The sequence below is a fragment of the Myripristis murdjan genome, chromosome 12, assembly GCF_902150065.1.
Source record: "Myripristis murdjan chromosome 12, fMyrMur1.1, whole genome shotgun sequence".
Taxonomy (NCBI): Eukaryota; Metazoa; Chordata; class Actinopteri; order Holocentriformes; family Holocentridae; genus Myripristis; species Myripristis murdjan.
This window is the reverse complement of record NC_043991.1, coordinates 11,617,079-11,644,465: the sequence shown is the minus strand read 5'-3', so window position 1 is coordinate 11,644,465 and position 27,387 is coordinate 11,617,079. Positions and strand designations below refer to the sequence as shown.

At 39.5% G+C, this 27,387-nt stretch overlaps 1 protein-coding gene across 1 annotated transcript in view; it reads left to right on the top strand.

Annotated features, from left to right (window-relative positions):
• The first annotated feature begins 259 nt into the window (after positions 1–259).
• Positions 260–27,387, top strand: part of LOC115369255 (zinc finger protein OZF-like) — a 40,131-nt gene continuing 13,003 nt past the window's right edge. The window contains exon 1 of the mRNA XM_030065830.1: positions 260–494. Coding sequence (XP_029921690.1) covers positions 260–494 — 235 coding nt within the window. The remainder of the gene's footprint in view (positions 495–27,387) is intronic.

Here is a 27,387-nt window from a genome sequence, read left to right as displayed (position 1 = left end):
CACCTGGCACACTGATTGGTTTAACTGGCGTAACGCCCAAAACACGCCTATTCATAATATAGCGGGTAGCGGAGGTGTTTTGCGGATAGCGGGAGGTGCACAAGATAGCAACTTTTACGGGGGAACGCCTCTTTCTAAATCCTAAATCCGCAAATAGCGGGTTTAGGGAGTCTGGCGCAAGATAGGGCCCTGAGTCTCTCATGACCAGAGACCAGGGCCAGAGGAAGAAGCTGGGGACAGGGCCAGGGGCTGGTGGAACATGCACAAGGAACTGGTGCTGCAGGGACACAAGCACAGAGAGCAGGGTAGTTTGCAGGTGTGGTGCAAGGCTGAATGGGAACCACCTGAGGGGGAGCTGCAGGCCGGGGGTATGCCGACTGAAGCCGGCCTGCTGATCCTGAGGCTAATGGCTGTGCTGCGGCAGTGGCCTCGGTGGCAGGCTGAGGAGGAATCTCTGGCAAGGGGGAAGTGGGATGTGCCGGGACAGGGGAGAGGTGACTGGAGAGGATGAAAGCCAACAGGAACAGGTTGAGGGAAGCTTGGAGCCAGTGCTACGGTGAACATGACTGGGCTCACAAGTAACTGGACAGCTTGAGATGAACCCCTGATGAGATGAACCCCCCACTCTTTGCAAAATGAAGCCATGCAATTTATGGGAAATGTTCCCATGGTCTCATTTGTTTATGATGATTACACAGTGCTATGACAGTTTTGACAGTGAAATATTGTGAAATATGGATGGTTAAAAATGCAGCGCACAGCAACATTTATGTCACAGCTGATGGCCTCTACCCTGTCAAGATGTCCATCAGTCTTTTGTAGAGTTGCACTTACAGTGAATGTTTCATCTAAAATCTGTTTCAGAGAATCAAGTGCTATATTTCTTGTGAAGACTTGCAAGCTGAGCTTCTGACACACTGTCAGTCCACCAGGCCAACGCTCATGTCAAACTCTGCACATCTTTTTTTAGGAGGGAGCTGTGGTCTCTTACATAAAGCAGGCAGCTCATATCACAGATTTTTTTTTTTTTTTTTTTTTTTTTTTTTTTTTTATAAAAGGAGAGATGACTAATTCCTGCAACTGTGGTGAAAGACAGAGAGCACGAGTCATTGACTCACTGTCTTTCTGTCTCATGCTCTCCGACTAAGACTTTTTATTTTATATATTTTATTATTTGGATAGATAGATAGATAGATAGATAGATAGATAGATAGATACAGATTTTTTTTCATATTTAAGATATTTAATGCAAAACCTCTGCCTATTGTCTGTAATGCAGGGTCTTACTGTGTTTGCCCTGTTTTTTAATCTTTCAGCTGTAATATTATAGTCTGTTGCACACCTTAGACTGACTTAAATACACCGTGTTACAGCAATGCACTGAGGCTGCAGGCAGGGAGATACAGTGGGCCTCATTTATCAAACTTGTGCCAAAATGGACGGTGATCCTGTCGTAGGGAATCACACAGATACTGCTTCACATTTGATGTATCAAGCTGGTGCACAGTCCTCGAATGAGAGGTGATTTGAGTGTAGATTGATGAATTGCCTCCAACTGGTACAGCAATCCTGTTCGCCACAGGAATCAAGCCTAAATGTACCCTGCATATACATAATTATTTACAAGAACACATCATAAATTATAGAGTATCTTGCCTTAATGAAGCATTCAACAGGCTTCATGAACTAAGGCCCAAGGAGGACTGTGGCATTTCATGTTGTAAATTGTTGGGATTGCTTGAAATATCCAGATTTTCGCAGTGTTTAGCAGTGCCATTTTTTTTTTTTTTTTTTTTTTTTTTTCAAATTTCACCGGTGCTAACCTGTGCTACAGCACTTGGCAAATCAAGGACAGACACCAGTGGTTTCACTTGCACCCCCACAAATCTTTGATTAATCAACCCTTTAACCTGTGATTGTAAATCGTCCATCTCAACAGGACAAACAGTTCATGCCCTGCGTCCTTACCTTTCTTGAAATTAACACAAAGAAGAAAAAATAAATTATTGATTTTAGAGTATGCTTGAACAAATACATACTCATATTTCTTTTGTGGGAGCAGCATAACTACTTGGTTAACAGTGATTGATCACAAACTGACCTGGGATTCTAAAATGTAAATTGCCTATGAGAAATGTCTGCAGCAGGAGGGTAGAGGGAGAGAAATATGGGTCTTATTCTATCGCTCATTTGTTTTGACATTGTTTTGTTGCGTGGTTTTCCTAACTAACTGTGAACAATAAGAACATGATAAACAAAATAGCCACTATGGCAGGTACACTGGGGGCATTTCAGTAGCCTAGCATCTTTATCTGAGATCCGAGCAACCAGGTGGTGGTTGCTAATGATGCAGCGCACTGTCTCAGTAACAGATATGAGTTAATACCCTGGGGAAGAGGATACAGGGTACTGCAACTCTGTAAATCTCTTGTGCCAGTTAGTATTGGATTTAGGAACAGGCCTTTATAAATTGTACTTGTGATTTATTTGTTATTGTATGGTTGATATGCATTCTTGTGCAACTGTCTTTGTTTATGTGAATGTTTTTTACTGTAGTGCAGATATTTGTTTGGGTAATTTAACTGCTGGTGGGCACAAAATGAATTTCCCCTAGCTAACTACAGTATTGAGAAAGCAGCTCTAATTCAGTGCATGCTTTTTTGAAGCACTTTTCTTGACTTTTATTCAGCAGTTGGCCTACATATTGGTTAAGGGTGCACCCCTCTAACCTTCAGGGTCCCACTTTATAATAATTAACTGTATAGCTTTAATACAGAATAACAATCTTAAATAACTGAAGTCTCTTGTCACTATTTCTCATATTCAAATGGCAGGCTGAATCAAAAGAGTTGGAGTTCTCTGGTGCAGTTTAATCTTTGTACGGTTGCTCCATAAGTGAATGGAGTGATCACAGAAACCATGACATATAGCTATTTTTAATACCTGAAAGACAAAAGACAGTGTTATTTACAAAGGGAGAAGGAAGCGCTGCATTATTGATTGGTTTTTGCGTTATCGATTGGTTCACAGATCAATTTGGGCTTTCTAGTCATACTTTATGGAAGTAGTTCTCAACTGGTGGGTCATGATCCAGAGGACTGCTGGTTAATTTGTCGTTGATGGTGGACATGTGAGTCCAATTCATCAAAAGGAAAAAAAAAAAAAAAAATTCTAAGTGTAAAGTGTAAATTCAGTACTTTCATTTTGAACTACTATTGCTGCACTTAAGCAAGACCAGCTTCGTAAATGAAGAGGAGGCTAGCTAGGTCCACAAAATGGCCAAACACAAGAAGGATACTTTACTTGCTTTACTTTATCCTGACTTTTCAGTTTATTTTGAGTTTTAACAATGCATGACATTGCAGATTGCTGCACTCTTCATTTCACGATTTTATTTTCATTTTATGTGTGGACCGTGACTCTAAGTGTGGAGCCTGAAACTAGACCAGTTGCGTACCGCTGCTTTAAAGTGAACAAATTCAATCGAGTCACAGAAGGAACTGAGTTTAAGTTTATAAGTGCCCGTAGTCGATCTGCAATCCATCCATTTCTAAGTGCACCTGTGAACACAACATGAGAATTTGGCACAAAGGTGGATGTTTTTTGCTTATCTTGACAGTGACTTCAATGCAGTCCAGTTGCTTGTGTATGGGTTAGCAGCTCAGTTGCTGATTTGCCAACTTTAGTTCAAACTGAGTGAACTGTTCAGTTTCTGGGTCCCTCTCAGCAAATTGTTTGTCAAAAGACATGGCACAAATGTGTGATGTCTTTGTTAGCAGTTCACTTAATGAACCAAGTCTGTGAATCTCGATTGATTCACAGATATCGGACAACCCAAGAGAACTGACTTAGTTAAAAGAATCAGTCTTTCTTGCCAAGTGAAGCAGCTCTTCCTTAGCCAGAGCAACAGCATCAAAGGGATGGCAACCAAAATTACTTTTCTTCCAGTGATGTCTGGCTGTCAGAAAATACACTCCTCAAAGTGCTACCTGTCCTACCCTTTGTTTCATCTATCTCCTCAGCTTGTCCATAAGCTTTCATATTTAAACACCTCATGTGTGAGATTTTGCTTTATGGCAACATCCCTAATTTCTGCCTGTGCTGCCCCGGATCCTTGCAGCAGCTAAGTACTGCATTCACACAAATCGCAGCAGAAGAGAAATCCACATGCTGTCAATTAGAAGAGGATGGTACACTGGATGTACCAGATGGCAAATATGGTCTATTGGACAACAGTTAATATTTAAAGCCAGATATGACAACACACCATGAGACAACACAAAATTACTCAAGATATAACAAACTTTTGGACAAAACGACAAAGGAAGGTGACGATGGAAAATGACACTAAATTTGGAAAATTTGACCTAATAAGACATGCTTACAGGATAATTTCATAAAGTACATCTTATTTAAAAAAAAAAAAAAAAAAAAAAAAATCATCATCATCATCATCATCCATCAGTTTTATTTTTCCTCTGTGGCCTCATAATCTAGATGAACCTCCCATTGTACACAGCTGGTATACTGTGCTGTGGACTATCTTCTGTGATTCAAGTGAATGCAAAATAATTCTCTTATCTCTAAAAGTCCAAGGTCTGCCTGTTTAATTATGCACAGATTTTCAGGCTGCAGACGTCACCTGTGCTTTGCTATCAATACATAACCTTGACAACCACTCACAAGAGCTATTCACTTTAAAAAGCATCACGATGAGAAATCCCAGTTGCTCAATTATTTAAGCCGTGTGCCATCTAACCACAGCGTCCTGTGTTCAAATCCGGCCCGCAACCTGTGCCACTTCTCATCCCCTTCTCTTTTTTAGTCTTTCCCATCTCTTTACTTTCACCTGTCAGCCAAAGGCAAACTCCAACAAAAGTCTTACTAAAATTTTGAAGAAGGATCGTGACTTCAGCAGTTACCCTAGTCCTCTCCCTAAATAGCCTGTCAAACATCCCCAAATCTTGCTCTGAGCTTTGTGTTTGTTTTCAGCCCACTTGTGACCTGTGTTAAAAGACGAAGTCATTCCTATCCATCAGAAATGCTCTGAACTGGCTTGCCACTCTTCTCACCTCCTGTAAAAGTTTGCACACTGCTCTGAGTAGGCAAACAGTGCCACTCTCTTTGCTAACAAAGGATTCATCATCTACAGCCCCATTATCATCTCCACCCACACAACTGGCTATCTGTGTGCCTCGCTTGCTCTTTGCACTTTTTATACATGGTATCCTCACTCAATTGTTGGTACCCTTCAAGCTGAAATAACCATGGCAATAGCAATTACTTTGACTCCTGCAGATAGATAAACTTCTGCTGTTTTCTTCTTTGAAGTAAAAGAATAAATGTATTTTCTTTCTTATTGAGATCCTGAAATACCTTTGTAGCGTTTTCGATTGCCCTTCATGGAGTTGATAAAATAGTTTTGACTGGATTTCCACTGGAGGTAAAAGCACTTGTAACTCCCAGGATAATGGTGTTATTTTAGCCTTATCAAGGGGGGGATTAAGGGAATAGAGACTGCAGAGATTTTCAATGAGAGATTATAATGGATGTAGTGCACTAATACACTCTAATGTGCACAAACACACACAACCTCTGCCTCTCTTATACACATGCATACACGTGCGCACACACACACACACACACACACACACACACTCACACACACACTCACACACACATACACACACTGTTTGACTAACTTGGGAACACAGGCACATCCACAGCCACACACCCAGACCTGGCTGGCATAATGAGTTGTGGTATCTCCCCATCTGTGTTTGTGTTTTATTTTAGCTCATTTAGAAGAAGCCGGCTCTTATTTAGGACTTGGCTTATTAGTGGTGGTGTGGAGAGAGAAGTGGTTTGATTGTGGAATGAAGTCATTTGAAAGGAACGGCATGTTGGGAGTCACCAGGGAAATCACGGATTAGATAAAGCTACCTGCTTATTCCTCCTGGATGAAAACACAGAACACATTACAGCCAGAATTAATAGGTTGGGTGAATGAGTGAGTGAGAAAGAGAGAGACAGAGAGAGAGAGACAGGTGAAGAGAAGGGGACAAAGAGAGGTGTGGAGAGATTCAATGTGGTCAGTCATGAATTAGATGAATCTTTTTCCTGAATATATGAAAATCAAGTGTCAGGACACAAGAAGGCAGTTAGGTAGACAGATAGAAGACAAAAACTCACATATTGGCTCAAGCTACCTGCCTACTCCCGCCTAATGAGTGCTGGTGGTAGTACAGGCAGCAGAGAGAGAGACAGATATACCCACTGACAGACAGACATGGATAAAGCTACCTGTCTATTCATCCTGGATTAAACCACAGAACCTATAACAGCCAGAGCTGGTTGGAATTAAGAGACACAAAACCAGACCGACTCATGTAGTGACCAGCAACTTTTCCGGTTTGATCTGCTTTTAATACTGAATTAATTCTTGATTGCCATGAATAGGTACTTCTAGCCAACACACTACTTATCTGTGTTGTTGGAATTGATGGCTGTCGTATTTGTCAGCCTTGTGGTTTGCTTTTAACCGTGGAACTTGGGCTTGCTTGTGCTTGTTTCACTTTTTCACTGAAAAAGACTGCACTGGAAAGAAGTAGGATTATCTCATTCCACTAGCTGATTTTTTTTCTTCCTTTAAATATAAGATTTAACACTGAATATGAGACAAAATGACTCAAGACAGAGTTTTTTTTTTTTTTTTTTTTTTTTTTTTTTTTTTTTTTTCTCTGATTGATCAATAGTTAAAATTACAGGTTAAGACTGTATAATTTACTTATACAGTGCAGGGAGAGGTAAAATAAATTATTCATTTAAGATTGGTAAACAGTGCATTATGACTGAATGACTCAAACCTCACAGTTTAGGACTTGGGACTTGACTTGGACCTGGCCAGCCTTGACTTTTGACTTGACTTGACCTTGCCTTGGGACTTGAAATGGGACTTGGGTGCTAGGATTTGAAACTTACTTGTGACTAGCTGTAGTAAGCTGTTGCTGAATTGTTCATGGCTAACAATGTCTGCTTTGGCCATTTTCATGGGCATTATCTCCAGTCCAGTCATGGCATTGCTAATAAATTAGCCATGCACAGCTTGCACTGCAATCTCCTGCCTTCTGTCTTGCCTGTTTTGTTTCCCAAGGAACACATTTTCATGTGCAAAGTCGTCTCAGCTTCCTGTTTTATCTTACATTCAAATTTTAACAAGCTGCAGTACAGACTCTCTGTGGAGCATTTGACGATTGTAGAAGAGAGAAACAAGCTTGACAGACTAGTGGCAGAGACGTCCATGTTGGTTTCAGTGACTGTACTCTTGCCATTCAGACTGCCCAGGCTATTCTTCACCACCTTTAAAAAGACAACACATCTTAATTTCCCAGCCAAGGTTGTGACCTTTTCTCCTGCCTCATCTCCCCACACAGCTGGCTGAAGTTCGAGTGCACTAAGACCCACCTGAACTTTTCTGACAATGCTGACCTTTTCTGGAACCAGTCTCAGCTATACAAGCATGGCATCCTACTCCTAAATCTCACAGGAGAAGGATGCTTTCAACAAATGCTGACTACGCTATATCTAACTTGTTTTCTCCATTTGTGTCAACTGTGGTAGTGTATTCCCTCCTGAAATAACACCCCTAAGGTAACATCCACACACATTCTCACTTGGGACGTGCCCAAATCCAAACCCATATTCGTCAGGTGACAAATTATGGCTTTCTGATTAATAAAATGTCCTTCCAAACAAGTTCAGCCCTGGATTACATATACAGTATCTTAGCACTCATGATTTTCTTGTGAAGAATAACACTGCCTTGCCTGTCTTTGACATCTACTCTTTTACTTTAAAGCAAGATAACATGTTATATACAGGAGATATACACCAAAAGAAAAGACCGTAACAGTCATGGTGCACAAATAATGTAAAACCATCCAAAACTTGACCACATGATACACAAGAAACATACAAACTCAATAACTAAATAGGGAACATGAGCCAAGCAATAATGAACTGGGCTAAGTAAATGCATGTTGCCCAAAAGCATGCTGGGAAACTCCATGGACTGGAGAGACAGAAGACAGAAGTCTAGATGTCTTTAGATTTGCAGAATGCATAGTCATTAGAGTGAGTTTCCTAAACCTATGTCGTTTTAATAGGCAGGAATTCCATTCATTTTCTTTGTGGTTAAAATCCAATGACTTTTCCGCAACTCCGAATTTGCTGACATCTTCCCTTATCATAAAGCTTGATAATTAACATTGGCAGTTTCAATATTCAAGTGGATGGAATCTCCAACTCTTTTGTCACTAACTTTTGCCCCACTGGCAGGCGGGGCTCAAGGACAGCCATGTTGGTTGGTTGATCTATTTGTCCGTCCATCCAGCCAACATTTTACTCAAAGGCATTGTTTCTCCAAATATATTGGGTGGATTACCATGAAATTGGTTGAGCACATTCATTCACCCCAGAGGATGAACCCTGTCAACACGGTAACCTCAACAGCTTTCCTCTAGTGCCACCCTATGGCCAAAATGTCAAATGTGACATTTTGGTCTTTAGGGAGGATGATCATGAAATTTGATGTGCACATTCAGCATCCACCCTGTCGACGCACCAGTGCTCCCCAAAGAAAGATTCTTCTTGATTTTGGTGACCCTTTGACTTTTTCTGTAACACCACCTTTTTACTTTAATTATAACATGGTACATCCAAGGTAAATAAATGCCTGAATAAGATTATTCAGTGCCTGAAAATAGAAAAAGAGAGGCCAAATATAGGTGAGAAACTCAAACTTCACTTCAAGTCATAATAGTTAATGAATGTAATTTAAATAAACATGAGTGCCCTGTCTCGTTAAATCAGTTTAGTCCAATCTCTTTACATGATCTCCTTTTGGCTGTGTCCCAAATGCTTCCATCATCCAGCTCCTTCAATAACATACCAGCTTAATTGCTAAAATGGGTTATGCAGACCATTGGCCTGGCCCAACTCACTGTCATAAACAGCTACCATGTCTCAGGCCATATGTTCCCGCTTTCCCAGCCCCTTCTGGGAAAAAAAAAAAAAAAAAAAAAAAAAATCCTCTCCTTTCCAACAGGTCATCTCGAAAGTAGTGGCTAAAGCTCAGCAATTTTATTTGTGTTTTTAAAGGCCCATAGCTTTGACTGACATAGTGTGGTATTACAGAAGCATGGCTGTAATTGTTTTGGTTAAATCTGATTGTAATAGGACAGCAAACGAACATGAGTTTGTGTGTATTAAATTAATCCAATTTCCACATTCTTTCTGGAAACTGAAGTAACTGGTTAGTTCTGTCAGAGCTCTGGTGGGGAGATGCCAGTTTATGCCATCATGTAAACATGTAAATCATGTAAAAAGACAGATTTGGTAATTGTGGCCCCATTGTGCAGAACTGAATGTAGTTTTGACTAACTGAATGCAATTTTTTCATTAAATGAAAATAAGTCACAGGCAACCAAGAAGATAATGGAAACAAGGTTTGTTATTCTACAAGGTTTGTTGAAAATGCACTGTGATAGTGTGAGTGTTTATCCTCAAAATATTGCATCAGCATCATCAGCATCACAGAGAACATGGTGACCCGGTTGTTATCATCTCCAGAAACATGAATTCATCTCATTCAAGGAACATACTGGGAACATATTTATGCAGTATATATTCATGTTTGGGGTGCTGCACAGTCAAATTGGGGTCTATATATTCTGCACAGTCTGCACCTCCTGGGCAGGAACACTGATTTCTCCTTGGAGAAGCCAATCTCCATTAGAAAATGCCAGTGCATCATAGCGGGCAGTGCACTGCTTTTAAAGGGGATAAGAGAAAGTGATTTAACCGGGCTTTGTTGAAATCCACCCAAACTCCACCTGTTAATACGATATTCCTGCAAGTGCCTATGGAGCCAAATACGCAAGAAAACAAAGATGCATATGTGCTTTGTCTCCTTGGGTCTCAGTTGTTTTCTAAGCACTTGTATCACATATGATCATTTGTTATTGTCTTGTTAACATTGTTTGTCTTGTTAGGGTCTCAGGCAGCAGAGGTGGTGGAGATTAAGTGTGCTCTGCAATTCATCCATCCCAATCAGACGAGATGTAATTCATGGCAGTGTTGTCAAGGAGAAAGGAGGAGAAACCCTGAGGAATGACTGTCTCGGGTTCAAAATAAAGATGTAAGCATTTTACTTTGAGTACACATACAAGCATGAGCACACACAAACGCAATTTGCTCATTTGTTACTTCTTATTACATGACTGTAAATGATGGATATGCTTTGCTTTTAATAGTTTTGCCACAAGTTTCTTAGCACTTGAACAAAGTGTGAATTAGTTTTGTGCCAACTTCCGTCTCAGCTCTGCTCCGCTCATTTCTTCATTTTTAGGCCGAGTGCGGCAGTGATATCATCTCTGGAGGAGTGCACCTCAGTAATGATGCCAGTTGCAGCAGGTCTTAACATTCACCAGGCAGAAACAAACTTTCACATCACTCGACGTCTTCCCACCATCTATCTTCTGGAAGACAGGTTGGCAAAGATGGAGTGAAAGTGTGCCTCCCACAACATGGCCTCAACAAACAATCTGGAGAAATTAAGAATGACCCGGAGCTCTTTATTGTAGCCCTCCTGCTCCCCAAGTGGGAATACTAAGAAAGCATCCTAAATGTGGATAATCTGGCCTGGTGGAAGTAATAAAAAATGAATACAAGATTCAAAATGCTTTATTATTGCCAGACAACAGTTCTGGTGTTAGATATTTTGGTGCAGCTTTGTACAGTAGCTTATTCAGGCAAAAAAAGAAAATCATTTGAGTATACAAGCACAATATAACATTACAGTCATAGGACATCCATGAATGTGAGAATATTTACAGTGGATAATTTGTGTAGTTTCCCAGATAATGACCAAAAAAGCACATATGATTTAAATTCATGTGCACATTTTGTTTTACTTACTTACTTAGTTACTTACTTGCTTGCTTACTTACTTACATACTTACTTACTAGTATGTCGTAGGTGGGAAGAAGACAGAAATACAGGCAATTAAGGAGACAGAGACAAAGAGGAACTCTGGATGACAGACACGGATAGAGGTGGACAGAAAGATTTGCCCTTGGGACAAAAATAGACAAATAGAAAAACAGACAAACTAGTCAATGAGTTGGGTATCTTTACCTGGAGCTGCATGTCACTGTTGGACCTCAATAACAGATTAAGTATGCAAATAAATTCTGTTAAACAGAGGTGTAAATAGACCAAAGAAAGATATTAATTTCATTTCACTCAGCCATCCATGGGCAAAGCATGGAAATGTGTCTCGCTTTATTGGCCATAGTCAGCCCTGTGTTGAGATATGTATTGGAGCCATATCAATCCACAGTCTTAATAAATCTACTATCAGCACTGGGATTCCAATGCTTCATGTAAACTGAGGTTATGTATATATAATTTCATATTAAAAAATAAATATTGATAAATATTACATGTGCAGTTAGCTGGAAATGCTTCACAGTTATGTGTTTCTTGTGCAAAAAGTAATAAAATTCTAATTTCATATATCATATCCTCCTCATCTTCCTCCTTTTTCTGTTTCTTTCTCCTTCAGGAAGGTACAAAATGCTCCATTGTGCCAGTCTGTGTTCATGTGGGTGTAACGGCCAATAGCATATTACAGCGCCGTGTGTGTGTGTGTGTGTGTGTGTATGTAAATGAAATCCAATAAACAAACACGCACACATTCAGGGCAAACCCAGAATGACTCTCCTTGCAATGTGTCTGTTTGATATCAGAAGCAAAGTCTCTCCTGAGATATTCACTCAAACTCATACCAAAAGCCGCAGGGAGAACACATTTTGTCTCTGGCTTTTGCCAACAAATAAACTTTTTTTTTCCTTTTTTGCAGCTTTCCTGAAAAGTGGCACAGCCATTTTTAGCTCTTGTTTTCAATGACAGTGTGGGCGTACAAGTTAAAAATCAACGTTTTGATGAGTAAATGTCACGTTTATATATTGTCAGGTGTAACGTGTCAGGACTTTAATGGTAAAATTATGGTAATGATGAAAATGCCTGGGTCAGTAAATATGTGGTAAATGAAAGAACAAGCCCTTGTTGATGAGGTCTGGTGGGTTGAATGGATTGGTAATTCAGCAGTGGTTGAGAGTTGGTTAGTAAGGTGGCTGCAGTAACTTATAGCATATCAGAGATGTATATAATATAATATAATCTATAACCCAAACAACTTTTTTTGTCACTGATTATGCAGAAAAACTAAAGAAAAATTAAATTGATTAAAATTTGATCAGGTGTATCATTATTCCTCTATCATCCATTTTTTTTACATGTTACATGGTAAGGAATTACTACAGCTACTACTACAGCTGAAAAGAGGACTTAGCTGAACAGATTATGAGATGTTGTGTTGTTGCTATGACGTCACTAAGGTCTGGAATGCTGTATTTTTTTTCCCCCCTCTCATTGCATGACCATGGCCAGAACCAACTACGAGGACGCTGAGGTACAGAGCCTGGTTGAAGGCACTTCCTATATAATGTATTATCCTATTAATGTTGTAGGAATAAACAAACTCTATCACACACACACACACACACACACACTAAAGAAACACAGAATCTTGGCTACGGCCATGCACAACACCAGATCTCCAGACCCAACACTGGCTTGCACTGGGTCAACATGATTTCATCCAACGCTGGGTCGAATATTTGGGCCAATGCTGAAAAATGGCTTGGAACAAAAAAAAAAAAAAAAAAAAAAAAAAGTTGTTTGCACCAATGACTTGCTATTATGTGCCTCCATCCTATTTGCCTCTCATTCTCCCTCCTCAACCCAACATCTCCTCTCATCTCCCTTTCCCATTCTCCCATTCTTCTCTCTTCCCTCACCCTGTGCCTGTTTCCTAATCTCTTCCCCGTCATCCAAACCTCTTTTCAGCAACTGAATAAACTGAGCAAAATGCATGGACATATTTGCTAACCCTGTGGAACGGATATGAAAAAGTCCATAACTCCAAAGAGCTGAAATGAATAAATAACTTTAAACAGTCAACCTGTCAAAACTGTAATCTCTTTAATCATCAGTGCAAAATTCAGTCCTCCACATTTGCCCCTGGCTTATATCGATGCCTCTTGCTTTTGACACAGACCAGTAACAATTCAAAATGTGGATTACCTTAACAGTTATAATTATTTGACCAGATGATCACAGGATGCAGAACTCCATGTCATTCCTTGTATTTAAAGTGATTTCTTCTGGCCACTAGAGGGAGTTGATAACTCAAACTCCATTTCTAAACACATAAAGCAAGTCCTGCTTTCAGGCAACACATTCTCATCCCCAGGTTGTCAAATACCGCAAAAAACAGAGCTTGGTCACGCCCCTTTTGCATCTGAAATCAACCCCTTTGGTGTCAGGATGAGACACATCGGGGTTTATTTGCAGGTGTTATTTGACACCATGCAAATGGGAATGGGCTGCTCCAGGTCCACGGCAGCTTGGTTGTAAAAAAATGGTGAGAAAATGCTTTTGAATATGGAAATGAGTTACATTTCCCTCTCACAAGGCTCTTGTAGGATTACTTGGATTATGTTGTTTCTGACCTCCAATTCAAGAATGTCGCGAAGCTGCCGACTTTCAGCGACAAGGTAAACAACAGCTTTGAATGATTTTTTTTTCTGTCGCTGTGGGGCTGATTGCAGCCACAGAGGCACTTGCACAACTGATTTGAAATTTGGATAATTTTATATTTGCAGAATGTTCAGTTTCAGATACGCTTTGAATGATACTGAAGAGGCAAGAGGTTGAAGCAGGAGGGGAAGAGCGCTGGTTTATATAATTAGGAGTAGAAAAGTCTCCATTTAGCACAATTTAGTTTCATGATTGTTAACAAGTTCTGAAATCTCTTTGTGTTGTCTTCGCCTTGTCTTACAGGACTGCCTGTTGTCTATAACAAATGAACTGCTCTTGCTGGCAAATCCCACTCAGACTATGTGCACCAGGGTTGTTCAACTAAAGCAGCAAGTGGGCCAAATTGGAAAATCACTTGGGGTTTGTGGTCCACACAGATTAATTTGTCAATGAATGGCTACAGGTACATCTTACTAGGGCTACAAAGCTTGATACACCAGTACAAAAGGTTACATCTAACAAACCAAATAGACTTGGGGTCCTATTTTAATTCAGTGAGGGCGTATTCAAACTCACTCACTATTTTCATTCGTCTGAGTGCAGCCTTGCCCATGCACTCTAACCGTAAAGGAGCTGGGTGTGGTGGAATACATTGGAGGGATTTGGAGATTAACTGCTATCTTCGCAGAATTCATTATGTCAGATGAATGAATGAATAAAGTAGACATACAATTCATTATTGATTTTTTTTTTCTTTAATAAAGTACGAAATGTAAGTAATGCATTAAGGAAAATGCAATCCCAGGTTACAACTCTTCTGTGAACTGGTCCCTCCTCTGCTGTGCATTGCTCTTTGAAATGTCTCCTCTGAAAAGTCACAAAGAACGTACAGATTCTGAGCTCTGTATTGCAAGGTCCCACCTGACTTGTCCAGACATCTAAATCACATCTTCAGCATGCCAAATGTTCACTCCACTATATGGTTATTGTCCTTGACAACACATTAATGAATCTACGTTGCTGCTGAGGGAGTAAGAAGCCTCATGCCCATAGGTCTCCAAACAGCCACATATCCAGGGCTGCATTGTCCTGGAAGGCAGCAGGAATGGTAAAATAGACATGGCACTGAGATTTGACATGTTCCTCGGCGGTCTTATTGACTTATTGACTTTTTTTTTTTCTTTTTTTTGCCAAAATAGCAAATAGCAACATCTCACGTTGCACTTCCTCATCTAAATAAACCTCCTATTTCAGAATGCCAAACCTCCCACTCTTGTGTTAAGCCCGATGCAAAAGCACAAATAAACCGCATGACCTGGCAAAGTTGGTGTTGCTGCTTGCGATGATCTTTGCACACCCACGAAAACAGAACCCATGGTGTTTTTCTGACAGATCTGCATCCATAAAGATAGAAAACCGGATATAGTAAAACGCTATCCATCAGACAAACAATCGCCAAAGCATGCCTGTGGTCTGTTTCAATTTAATTAGCATAGACTATAACAGATGCCAGCCTGATTCACTCACCGTCTTTTGCAGGGCATTGAAAAAATTAAAATGGCCATTTCCAGCCAGCAGACTGCTAGCTGAAAGTTAGCTGCTTGCTGCCTGATGTACACTGTGTAGTGGAAATAGAGGAACTCATCACAGTCAAATCAGTGAATGCGTATGTGACAAAAAAAAAAAAAAAGTACGATGTTGCCTCTTAAAAATATATATATTTTTTATAATCAAATGGAAATGGGTACAGTGCGGCCGTTGGAAAACTGTGGTAGAGACCAGCACTGCCACTTTAAGGGATCAGCTCAACATAGGGCGTGCAAAAATAAGGTGTTTTTCAATTATGGTATGTACAAGGAAGTGGCAGTTCAGGACAACACTGACTGACTGACTGCTCATTTTTATTTACTTGTTTATTTATTTATTTATTTATTTATTTATTTATTTATTTATTTATTTATTTTCAAAAGTGTTCTCTAAAATTTAAGATGACAATTTGGGTTCTACCTATGTAGTGGTATTTGCTGGTCTGTAAGTGTAATAGATTCTTTTTGTTTGACCTGTCAGCTCCTTCCCTGTCCTGAGAATGTTTGCTTCGCCAGGACCGCTCTTCTCCAAAAGTGTACCTTTTCACCCAAAAGCTGAAAAAAAAAAAAAAAAAAAAAAAAAAAACATTCTGAAGGCTGGACAACAGCACATGTTTGTTTAGGATTCATTATTGATGCCTTCTTCCCTCTTGCTTGCCAACTTGTGGAACTTTATTTCGGTATTACAACACCTGCAACTACCAGATGTGTTAACAAACAAGCAGCACTGAGGTGAGCTGTTGTGCATTTTTATATCTTACTTTTTTCATATATTATATAATAAATACGTTTTATAAAGATATGAGTGAGAAGTACAAGTTATACTATAATGAACTGCCTGAATTTAGAGTCTTTGCCCCAAAATTAAAACTCCATGCCAGTATCCTACTCATTTACTCCCTCACTGGAGACAGGGCTGAGGTACACACACACACACACACACACACACACACACGCACATACATAAAGGGTTGCTGACACATGCACAATGACACACACGCACGTACTGAGTGATGAGAATTTGTTATAGGTCCTGTGATTAATTAAGGCCTTATGCCTTGTGATGGCACATCACTCAGAGGATGAGAGAGAGAGCAAAAGGGGAAAAAAAATGGGAAAAAAAGAGAGAGAAATCAGAAAGTGGATGGGGGAAGAAATGGGAGGCAAGAAAGAGAGAAAGATAGAGGGGAAAAAAATCATAAGATAATGCAATATACAGGCAGTACCTTCAAGCCAGCAATCTTATTGGCTAACACTGTTTTATTAGTAGATGCTGATTGAACCTCTGATAAGCAGTTTTTTTTTTTTTTTTTTTTTTTCACCATGATGTACTGAATATGACTGTGTGATGGGAGAAAAATCATGTTAAAATAAGCAATTTCAGAATGTTTCTCATAGTCACAAGATTTTCACATTATAATGAATAATAAAAATAATGTTTTTTTTCCCCCCTCATTCTTATGATATCAACATAATTGAGCACTGAGGACACATTGCTGCTGTTTACACCTGTACTTTTATTTATTTATTTAATTTATTTGAGGTGTCAGCTTGTGACTGGATTTCTCAGGACGGACGTTAATAAAAGATGGGAACAGGATCGTATTTTCATTATAAAAAATAAGTCTCATTTTAACATTTTCTCCATGGCAGCAATATGTACATACAATACTAGATACTGATACTGATATGAAATGGTATGAACAAAATGTTTTTTGTCAGTGGAGAGGTGTTGGTCGCCACTGTACCAAAGCCATTATACTCTTGTGGGCCTTCTTTGCTGTGATTACAAGGACTTTAGTGACATGGACAGTAATCAGCCATCACTCTGGTTCCCATAATTACAGCAGAAAATGGCCACATAGACATCAGTGCTATAACGGGACATGGCTCTCTCACATCTCTCCCACCGTTTTTCTTTCTCTTTTGATGCCTTTTGATGCCTCACTTTTTCATACAGTCAGCACGCTCATCAACTGGACAAAGTAGATAATGGACAAGGTCATCATCCTGCTCTCCCTCTATCTCTCACTCCTCATCTTTATGTTTTTTTTTTTTTTTTTTTTGTCTCTGTTTCCCCTGTTTCTGAATCTGCTATAATCACAGAGTAGACGGGGTTTTGCCCCAGTGTGCTTTTACCTTTTTTAGCTTAGAAATGTTTTGCACATTTATCACATCACAATAGTTATATTTATCAAAACATAAGAACAAAACATAACAGATTAACATTTTTCTACTTAAACACCATCGATTTATCTACTGTCCTAATTTCACTCCTACAGACAGAGTATGTTGTTAGACTCACGTAACAATTAAATATAGCCTGAATCAATCATACGTGTAAGTCTACTATGTTTACACGAGACGTGTCCTCTGGCAAAAAAAAAAAAAAAAAAAAAAAAAAAGACCCTGTAGGTGGTTTATACAGCAGCTTATTACGATCTGTAGTAATGTTTTAAGGTCAAGTGACCTCTAGTGGCACTGTAAAAAAAAAAACAACAAAAAAAAACCACAGCTTTCACTTAGCAGACTCCATTTCAAATCCAAGATAGAGCAGTGTTTGTTTTTTACCTAGCTAACATTAGCTAGCTAGTATTAGGTAATGTTTGCTAATATTAGCAAATGTTAGGTAGTGTTTTCTAACCTTAACCAAGACCTTTTCCTAACCTTAACCAAGTATTTCAAATGGCTAGCACCCTAGCTTACTCAGGAAACTGTCTTCCGGGTCGTATTAGAGATTCTCCTGTGGGTCGTATTATAGTCCAGTAATTTTAGGCCAAAATTGGGGTCAACCTAGGACAAATTGCAAGAGAAGCAAACTCAACTGATTTTGTATCCTCAGTATGTCCTGAGTGAGAGGAAAAAAAGTCCCAAGAAATCCCATTGGTGGAAAGTTTTGAAAATCACCTATTTATGACCACATATTACCAAAAAATACTGTTTTTAACACACAGGGGAAAGGGTTCACACATGCATATCACACATTATCTGATTTGATATGTGCTAATAAGGAATATAAGAAATAAATGCCAGAAGAGACATTTAAACAATGAATTAAAAGGTCACTATATATATAGTAACCTTTTAATTCACTGTTTAAATATCTGAACATTTTTTCTTGTCTTTGTGTGTGTAATCAACTTATGAATTTTATAGTGATATCTGAAAGTAAAATTTTGAACCCCTTTCCCCTGTGTGTTAAAAACAGTGTTTTTTGGTAATATATGGTCATAAATAGGTGATTTTCAAAACTTTCCACCAATGGGATTTCCTGGAACTTTTTTTTCCCTCACTCAGGACATACTGAGGATACAAAATCAGTTGAGTTTGCTTCTCTTGCAATTTGTCCTATAGGTTTTTTAATAAAATGACTGGACTATAAGAGGGTTGGAACAAATGACCGGTGTGGTCTTATGGTTTGGAGGACTTTTTGCTTTACATTTAATTCTCAGTGCAACGGCTTTCATTTGATTGACAGGCTCAGTTGCAGCCGTCAACAGATGACGTGATGACACATGACACATTACTGGAGTGACATAGCTAGACTAGCTGGCAAGCTAACTTACCAGTTTGGAAAGAAGAATGCTGAATCTGTTTATCGGTTCTGAGAGTGAAGGGACTGTGGATTAAACATAAAGAGAGACAAAGAGAGAATTTAGTCTGTAGTTTGAGTTTTGCAATGTTCTCTTTCTGTCCCTTTGATTTAAAATTGACTTTGCTGCTACATATCCAACCACAAGTCACCGAAGACCTTTGTGAAAAGCACAATAATGCATTTCAATATGTCGCTGTACTAATAAGCGTATATGGTGATCTGTCTCAGCTGTCCACTTGTGATTGGATCACCTGAGATAAGCTGTATATTAACGCAAGTCCCAACAAAGCGGGAGAAAGAGAGAGACAAAATAATATTTAGCAGACAAGACACTGATGACAACGCTAGGACATCCAGAAAGAAAGGAGAATTTAGACCTAGAGGAGGAACATAGGGAGAAATAGAAAAAAAAAAGAAGAGGAAGAGAGAGGATAAAGAACACAGACAGGCAGGGGGAAGGAGGGGATGCTGTGACATGAGAGACTATGCAGACAAAGCTCAGGCCTTGAATATGTAATAGATTCATGATGGATGGCTGGCCTGCAACCACATGTACTTTCTTTCCCTTATGCATGTCATTAAGTCACTGTGTAGAGAGGGCTCGACCTGCACAGCAAGGCTTAAAGGCATAAAAACTGGCAAGAGATAATGACCAATATAAAGACATGCTGGTGGAAAGACAGTATATGCTTGACTGACAGACAGGTAGGTAGAGACAGACAGACAGGTCGGCAGACATTAAATTGGTGAAACAATTGGACAGACAGGAAAATAAATATAGACTAATACACTGGTACACTGGTATGGCAGAAAGACAGACATAATGCATAGTGGAAGATAAATATACAACCAAATAAACTGCTTAGCAAATAATTAGGCATAGTGGGCTAACATTATGGAGGTAGCTGCAAGCAGAAAGGCAGAAAAAAACATGTTTACCAGTAGAAAGACAAATGTTCAATATGTTTGCATGCATAGTTTACTGGAAGTGGTGAGCTTAAAGCTACATTAAGCAATAATACATTTATTGTATGTAGAGTAAAATGAGCCCTTGCAATGTGAGAGTCATCATTGTGGGTCTTCTTGCCACCATACAATTTACAGGCAGCCACTTTCATCGCACTTTCTGCACTTATAAATGTATCCAAATTTCAGATCAGTTGCACCAGTGCCTCTGTTGGTGCAATCAGCACTGTGGCGAGAGTTCAAAGGTTCATTCAAAGCATTTGTTTACCTTGTCACTGAAAATCTGCATCTTCACCACATTTTGTTATTGCTGGTCAAAGATGAAAATAATCCAAGCAATCCAACGAAATCCCTGTGAGAATGAAGTGTATCCCTCATTTCCATCCCAATAATGATTTTTTTTTTTTTTTTTTTTTTTTTTTTATCTTAACTCATGGTTTTGTCATCTACTGCAAACCCTTATGCAGGACTGACTCTACTGCTGCGCAAGAGATGGTAATGTCCCCGCTCTTGCAGCACAATCAATATCTGCTCCTGCAGTTCAAACCAAACACACACATATATATCACCAAAATGCAGTGTCTTCTGCTGAATCCAGCCATACTCAAGTCAGTCTGATGCATACTTTTGACGTGACAGTTGTTGGAAGTCAAGGAGGCACCTTCACACAGTACACAGTCAGTAGAGAGTGATGAGTTGTCGAAATAAATTTTTAGAAAGTATTTACATTTTTTTTTTTTTTTTTTTTTGGCATTTCTGCTTTATTTGACAGTCACAGTGAAGATAGACAGGAAAGGTAGGGGAGAGCAAGGGGATGACATGCAGCAAAGGACCTGAGGTTGGATTCGAATCCTGGTTGCTGCAATCAGGACTGAGGCCTGGTACAAGGTACGTGCTCTTTACCGGTGAGCCACCGCTGCGCCCGAACATATTTACATTTTTTTAGGCTTGTTTTGTCATAATTCTCCACAGAGCCGCAAGAGGAATACTTGTAACATTTATTATGTTAACATCAAATTATTAGACAAACATGCAGCCAGATGGATAAAGAGGGACATTCAGGTAGTTTCACTGAGTGACAGGTGTGTAGACACAGACAGATGGAGAGACCGATAATTAAAAAAAGGCTGGTAAACAAAAAGGCAGAGTTACATAGAATTACAGAGATTCACATATGGACAGAGAGACTAGCAGGCAGGCAGGCAGGCAAATTACAACAAAGAGACAGAGAGATAGGCAATTACAAAGCGGCTCCAGACCAGCTAAGACCCAGACAGGTCGTCAAATAAAGAGAAAGACAGAACCTTGCCTGCCCTCATGCAAAGCCCGAGTGAGAAAATAAAGAAAAAAACAACAGTGTCTTAAAGTCTTCACTAAGCTGACAGCTTTCTCAGGGAGCATGTGTGTCCGTGTGTGTGTGTGTGTGCGTGTGTGTCAGAAATACAGGTCTGCATGGTTCACTGGTCACGGCCTGTTGCACACACACTCACACACACACTGTGACATTGTCTTCACCAGGCAGCCTGGCTTCTTGTTACTGTAGAAAACAGAATCTAGTTGTATGGCCCTTCTTTGCCAAGACAAGTCAGGTCAGTCACGCAGGGTCAGCCACTAAACCTCAAAGTTCAAGCTTCATCATCGTTTCCATCAACAGAGAAAATCAGACTCTAGTTTACTGCGCAGTGTGTAATTGAATCTATTTGAAATGAAGTAAACAAAAAGTCCTCTGTGTGAAATTTTCACTTAAATTAAGACTGTCCATTTATCTGCCCATTTCTAATTGTCTTGAAGCTTTTTAAAATCCTTATTATTTTTAAATCATTTATTATTGATAATCTGTGAGATAGAGTGTCTTCATTTTCTTGACGTTTTTAACAAACAGTGAGGGATTGGAAATTAAATCATACATAGAGGCCTGCAACAACCGCAACAAAATTATGATTACATTTAGCTACACATGGTGGTTGACTCTCACACACCACTGATTTGATCCTCTTCTTGTTTTCCCTTTATCCATTTTTTTTTTCTTGCCTAGTCTAATCTTATTCAACCTCCCAGCTGAGGTGTCCTGGTCCTGGTCCTGCTGTCTGTTGTTTTCTTTCCTGGTGGTTGTGTCAGCTTGTTGGGATTTAACATGGGAGATGTTGCCAGCTTTATTACTGTTCTCCTTGTAGTCTTTCATAAAAAATATACCCTGCACAACAAGGATGTTCCTCAGTTAACCCCAAATTTCTCAGGTGGAGCTGCTCATTGCCCACAGCAGAACACTGAGGTTATACTTGTCAGCTCCCAGGTGGGTGTGTGTTACTGTATGAATGTAAAACAGAGGTTGCTGCAAAAGCATATGTATGCCTGCAAAGCCCTTCCTTGTACAAATAAAGGTTTAAAAGGGGGCATACTGGTGCACTTGACATATCGCCCTTAATTACATTATTAGTTTCTGCCCTAAGCTGCGAATGACAGCGAGCATCTTGGCAAAAATGTGCCTTTGCAAGTGAAATATTTTGTGGGTGTAAACCTTAACAACAAAGCTAAAATGAAAGAGAACATTTGTACAGCAGCTCAGAAAATGAATTACCAAGGATACTTTCACCAGTGTGCACAAAGACAAATTCTACACACAGATATGTGCACGCAGACACACTGTCCCATTCACTCACCATCTGATTGTCTCCGGATGAGAATGTATTTTCTAGTTCAAACTTAATAGCCCCTACCTTATTGTGACACTAATTTGATTTTCAGCATTCACAAATTGCTCCTTAAAGTGCTCTGTGTCTGTACCTAGAGTGTTGCTACTTTCTTAGTACATTTTGAAATGGTCATATTCATTGTGTAAAAAATATGTGTTGCTGCTGTGCAAATTGATTTTTCCCACTGAGATAAAATAATTTATAATAAGTATCTGTCTTTCTGTGTATCCTTCTATCCCTCTATTGACTGAGTATCAGCAGAGTTGCTGCATGCTGTATGTAAACATTTTTTTTTTTTTTTTTTTTTTTTTTTTTTTAAATTTACATTACATACCACTCTTGTGTGTCCCGCCATGGTGACTATGACATGTTTTTTTTTGTTTTTGTTTTTGTTTTTTTTCTTTCTTTCTTCCCAAGGAAAAGCCCATCCAACACAGGTTATGTAGAATAGCAATGTACCAGTCAATCCACTACTTTTATTACATAATTATGTATGTTCTATGTCCACACACAGCAGTACTGCTGGGTTTAGGTCCTTGCATTAAGGATAAAGTTGAAGTATTTTTAATTCATTACACCAGGGGTGTCAAACTCGTGCCATGGAGGGCCGAGAGGCTGCAGGTTTTCATTCCAACCAAGAACTCCACCAGGTGATTTCACTGATCACCCTACCTCCGAACAGAGAGGCGGGACTAATCAGTGAAATCACCTGGTGGAGTTGTTGGTTGGAATGAAAACCTGCAGCCTCTCGGCCCTCCATGGCACGAGTTTGACACCCCTGCATTACACCTTCCACTTTGCATCTAATGACCTAAGAAGGCGACAGGAAGGCCTTATTTTATGTTCGGCAACAGTCCTAAACATTTTAGAATTGAACAAAGCGATATGTAATGATATGGAACCATATATTCCCATATTCTTTGAATTAGCCTACAATGGTAACTTCAACATTGTCACTGTATTGCTTTTCTGTATTGCAGTATTAACGCACCAAGAAAGACTTCTTTGACTTTTCCTTCCTCTAGTAAAGACAATCTGGCAGCGAGGAGGGAATCTTTAACCTGAGTGCTGCCAGCCCACAAGGAAACTGCCTCTGGACTCAGACAACTCTAATAGTTTGGGAACCTCAACTAACAGTAAACTGTTTTCTAAAACACCCACGGATTTTGGTCATTGGCTAACAAGACACCAGTAAGTTATCCGTCAAATTATTTTTGACAATACTGTGAACAGTCAAGTGAGTCATAAAATTTCACTTGTGGAACCTTGTCCATGGTCAGACTCTGAAAAGGCCTGGGATTTCAGAAATCCTGTACAGGTTCAGGACCTACTGTACTAGTAGTACATTTTTTCTTGTTCAAGTAGTTTTTAGAGTGAAATGGGTCCTCTATGGGTTTCTGTTGTACTGAGCAAGTGCAGGCAGGGCATGTGTGTGTGGGAGAGAGAGAGAGAGAGAGAGAGAGAGAGAGAGAGAGAGAGAGAGAGAGAGAGAGAGAGAGAGAGCCTTAGGCCTTACTCACACTGCCAGTCCAAATTTCACTACTAACATATCTGGACTGGACTTACTTGATAAAATCACTGAGTGATTTTATCAAGTCTGAATCACTAGAAAAAACAAACAAACAAACAAACAAACAAACAAACAAACAAAAAACACTTGGATAACAATTTGGCAAATCAGATTTAAGCTATATTTGCGTGGGGCTTGAAATCCAATTCACATCAGATTTCCACATGCATTGCAGTCTGACTGCTCTGGCCAGGAAAAACAGGTTTCAAACTGTTGTTCATGTCACTTGAAACTCAACACATGATGGTGGCATCACGCCTGGAGCCCCAGAAATGAAAAAGTGGCGAACTGGGATGATTGCAATTCCAAACATTACTGCATGGATATCTCCTCCATTCCTGATGCTGTCTGCTGCTATGGAGAAATTCAGCACCATGACTTGATAAATGGTGGTGTCAAGGCAAAGATGATGCATGTACATTCCCTTTAAGCCAGCCCGAGGAAAACAGTACCATGCACATGTGTCATTCACAGAGTCTTTCTAGTGAGGTCAAGGTCATTAATGAATTGCTGTGCTATCAGGCCACAAAAGCCTTTGGTTTTAATCACATGGCTCATTTTTAATGTTTATTCATCCGGGAAGCATTCACTGAGCATACTCCTGTTTCCAGCCTGGTGAGGAGATAAAGGAAAATACAAACACCTCAAACCTGCTGAATGTAATATTCTATGTTTCTCCACACACAGAAGATGTAACCTGCTGCACGAAGAGCATGCATTGTCAGCATAGACACCACGTGGTCTGCCACTGTTTTGTCAAGCTGCTTACCAAAAAGCTGATTTTCCACTACCACGAAATACAATCAACACAACAAAATCAGTGTGTTTGGATGTTCAGAGAAAAATGCTTTGAGATACTAATGCAAATGTTATAGCTTATTTATTTATTTATTTTTAAAGCTTATGCATATGTGTGTGTGTGTGGGTGTGTGTCTTTGTGTTGACTTTTTGTCATCCCATTATGAGTTTCAAGCTATCTGGGGGCTCGTCTATGTCTTGCCTCTTGCGCTGTCTTTCTCTTTCCCACACACACACATGCACACACACAGAATCATTAAAGCTACACTTTGTTTCTCCAAGCTTTCCCCAGATAACAAAATACTATCTCTTTCACTCTCCTCCTCTTATCCTTTTCCCCACTCTCTTGATGTATCTATAGATCACTGTCAAAGAGGATATACAGCTTCGTACTTTGTCTTCCAGCCAAATTGATTTGCTGGTGTAATTGACTTGATACTTGACAACTTTTAGCAAAAGAGGACCTCACTTCAAATGGGTTTTCAATAATCGCCGTCACAGTAATCTCAGCAACAAGAGCCATGACCAGCACTTCCCCTGAATATCCATTTTGTGCCACAAAAAAGGAAAGAGATGCTCAAGATCACACAGGGGCAGAGAGGAGGAGTTGATGGAAGGAGTGAAATATTAAAGTGTGAAACGAAGACAGCTCAAGAGAGTGTGTGTGTGTATGTGTGAAAGAAGTGAGAGAAGCCTGAGCGACAAGATGGAGGAGAGGAGCTAAAGGAGAGGAGTTTTAAAAATGTAAGACTTAAAATAGAGGGTTAAAATAGAGAAAATATGACAGAAAACAGAATGAGACAAAAGTTGAGAGAAATGTTTAGTGTACCTGCACACCTTGAACATATGATAAAAAAAACACTTTAAATAAGAGTAGTAACTGCAAGGGAGAAAAATAAGGGTGCATTATGCAAGAACTATTCAGTCTAACTATTCTCAAATTTCATGCTTTTTGCATGCTTTTTGTCACTTGAGTTTACTGGTCCTCAATTCAGTCGACCTTCTGCAATTTGGTGCACACTGATTTTAAAAATGACCAAACAAACCAAATCTGCATTGAAGTAGCTGTGGTTGTTTTTATGGGGAAAAAACTGAGAAGTAGTGTTCTGCATTGCTTTTCTTTTCATTGAGGATATTACACATGGACTGAACCTTTCATGTTTTGCACTCTTTGGCAGTTGTTTCACCAACCAAGGTCTGAACACAAACTGAGAAGAAGTCATTCACCAAATGTACATCCTCTCTCTCAGAATATTGATAGGCTTTTTTGTTTTGGTCTGATGTTTGTTGTCTCAATTTGTTTTCTATGTTGTTAAAGTTTTTTTTATTCCAAAAAATCAAATCAAATAAAGCCAAAAAGGGTAAAACAAATAAAACATTTTTATAGCAATGATAAATGTAAAGTGGTCAAGATAAACTGAAAACATTTAAACTGCAGAATGAAAAAACAACAAAATACATAAATTACAAGGAGAAACTAGAAAATCCCTGCAGTGGAGGCAATGACAGTGCAATCAAGGGAAAGTCAAGTGTGTGTGTATGCATGTGTGTGTAGATATATGTGTGTGTGTGTGTGTGTGTGTGTGTGTGTGTGTGTTCAAGGAGATAAAAACACAGAGGAGATGTATCGTGGTGCTGCATGTGTACGTCAGAGAGAGCAGTCGCCCACGTCCTGTCTGTCTCCCGGCGGAGGCAGAACAGAACTGCATATTGACAAGCTCAGCAGAAGTGTATCGATCAGTCTGATCCCCACACTCCTTTGATTAACGCACAGTGCTAACAGGCTAATACAAGCTAACAATCTCACAGCGGTAAGCCCCATGCATTCAAATCTCTTTCAGGATTTGTTTATCGTTGGTGGCTCTTTGGTAGTCTAGGAGAGTGATTCTCTCTTGAAGTGAGTTTTCAGTGGCTCAATGACCTGATGGTTCAAGTGACGGTCATAAACCTGAGGAAATGCCCTGTAAGATACAGGTATTGAATCCTAATGTTTGGACTGCCAACATGCAGACTGAGCCGTTGTGGATGAAGGTTTCACTTACTCTGACACTATTAAAGGGACAGTTCACCTGTTTTGTAAGAGGTCCTGAACTATTACTGTTGCTTCATCCTGGTTTTTGTGGTGTGCAGCTCTGCCAACTGTCTCTGAGGGTTTCCCACAACCTTGCTGGCTGTGTTCAATGTTTTTGTAAGCTTGCTTTTGCTCCTAGCTCCTAAATTAAGAATGTGATATTGTAAGAAATTATCCTTTCCATTAGGCTCACATCAAAGCCATGTAATTTCTTTAAAAGAAACAATCTTTACATTGCCTACTTAAAATCTATTCATTATATAATGTAAGTTAGTGTTTAAAATCACAATTTAAATCTACCTACCATCTCTACTGCTAGGTCGGCTCATCGGCTGACACATTGGTTGCTCACCCCTGTTGTTGATGAGTTCCTTTGCCTTGTTAGTGTTTAAGAGCAGAGCATCCTCTTGACAACATGTTAATAGATTGTTTAATTCATCAT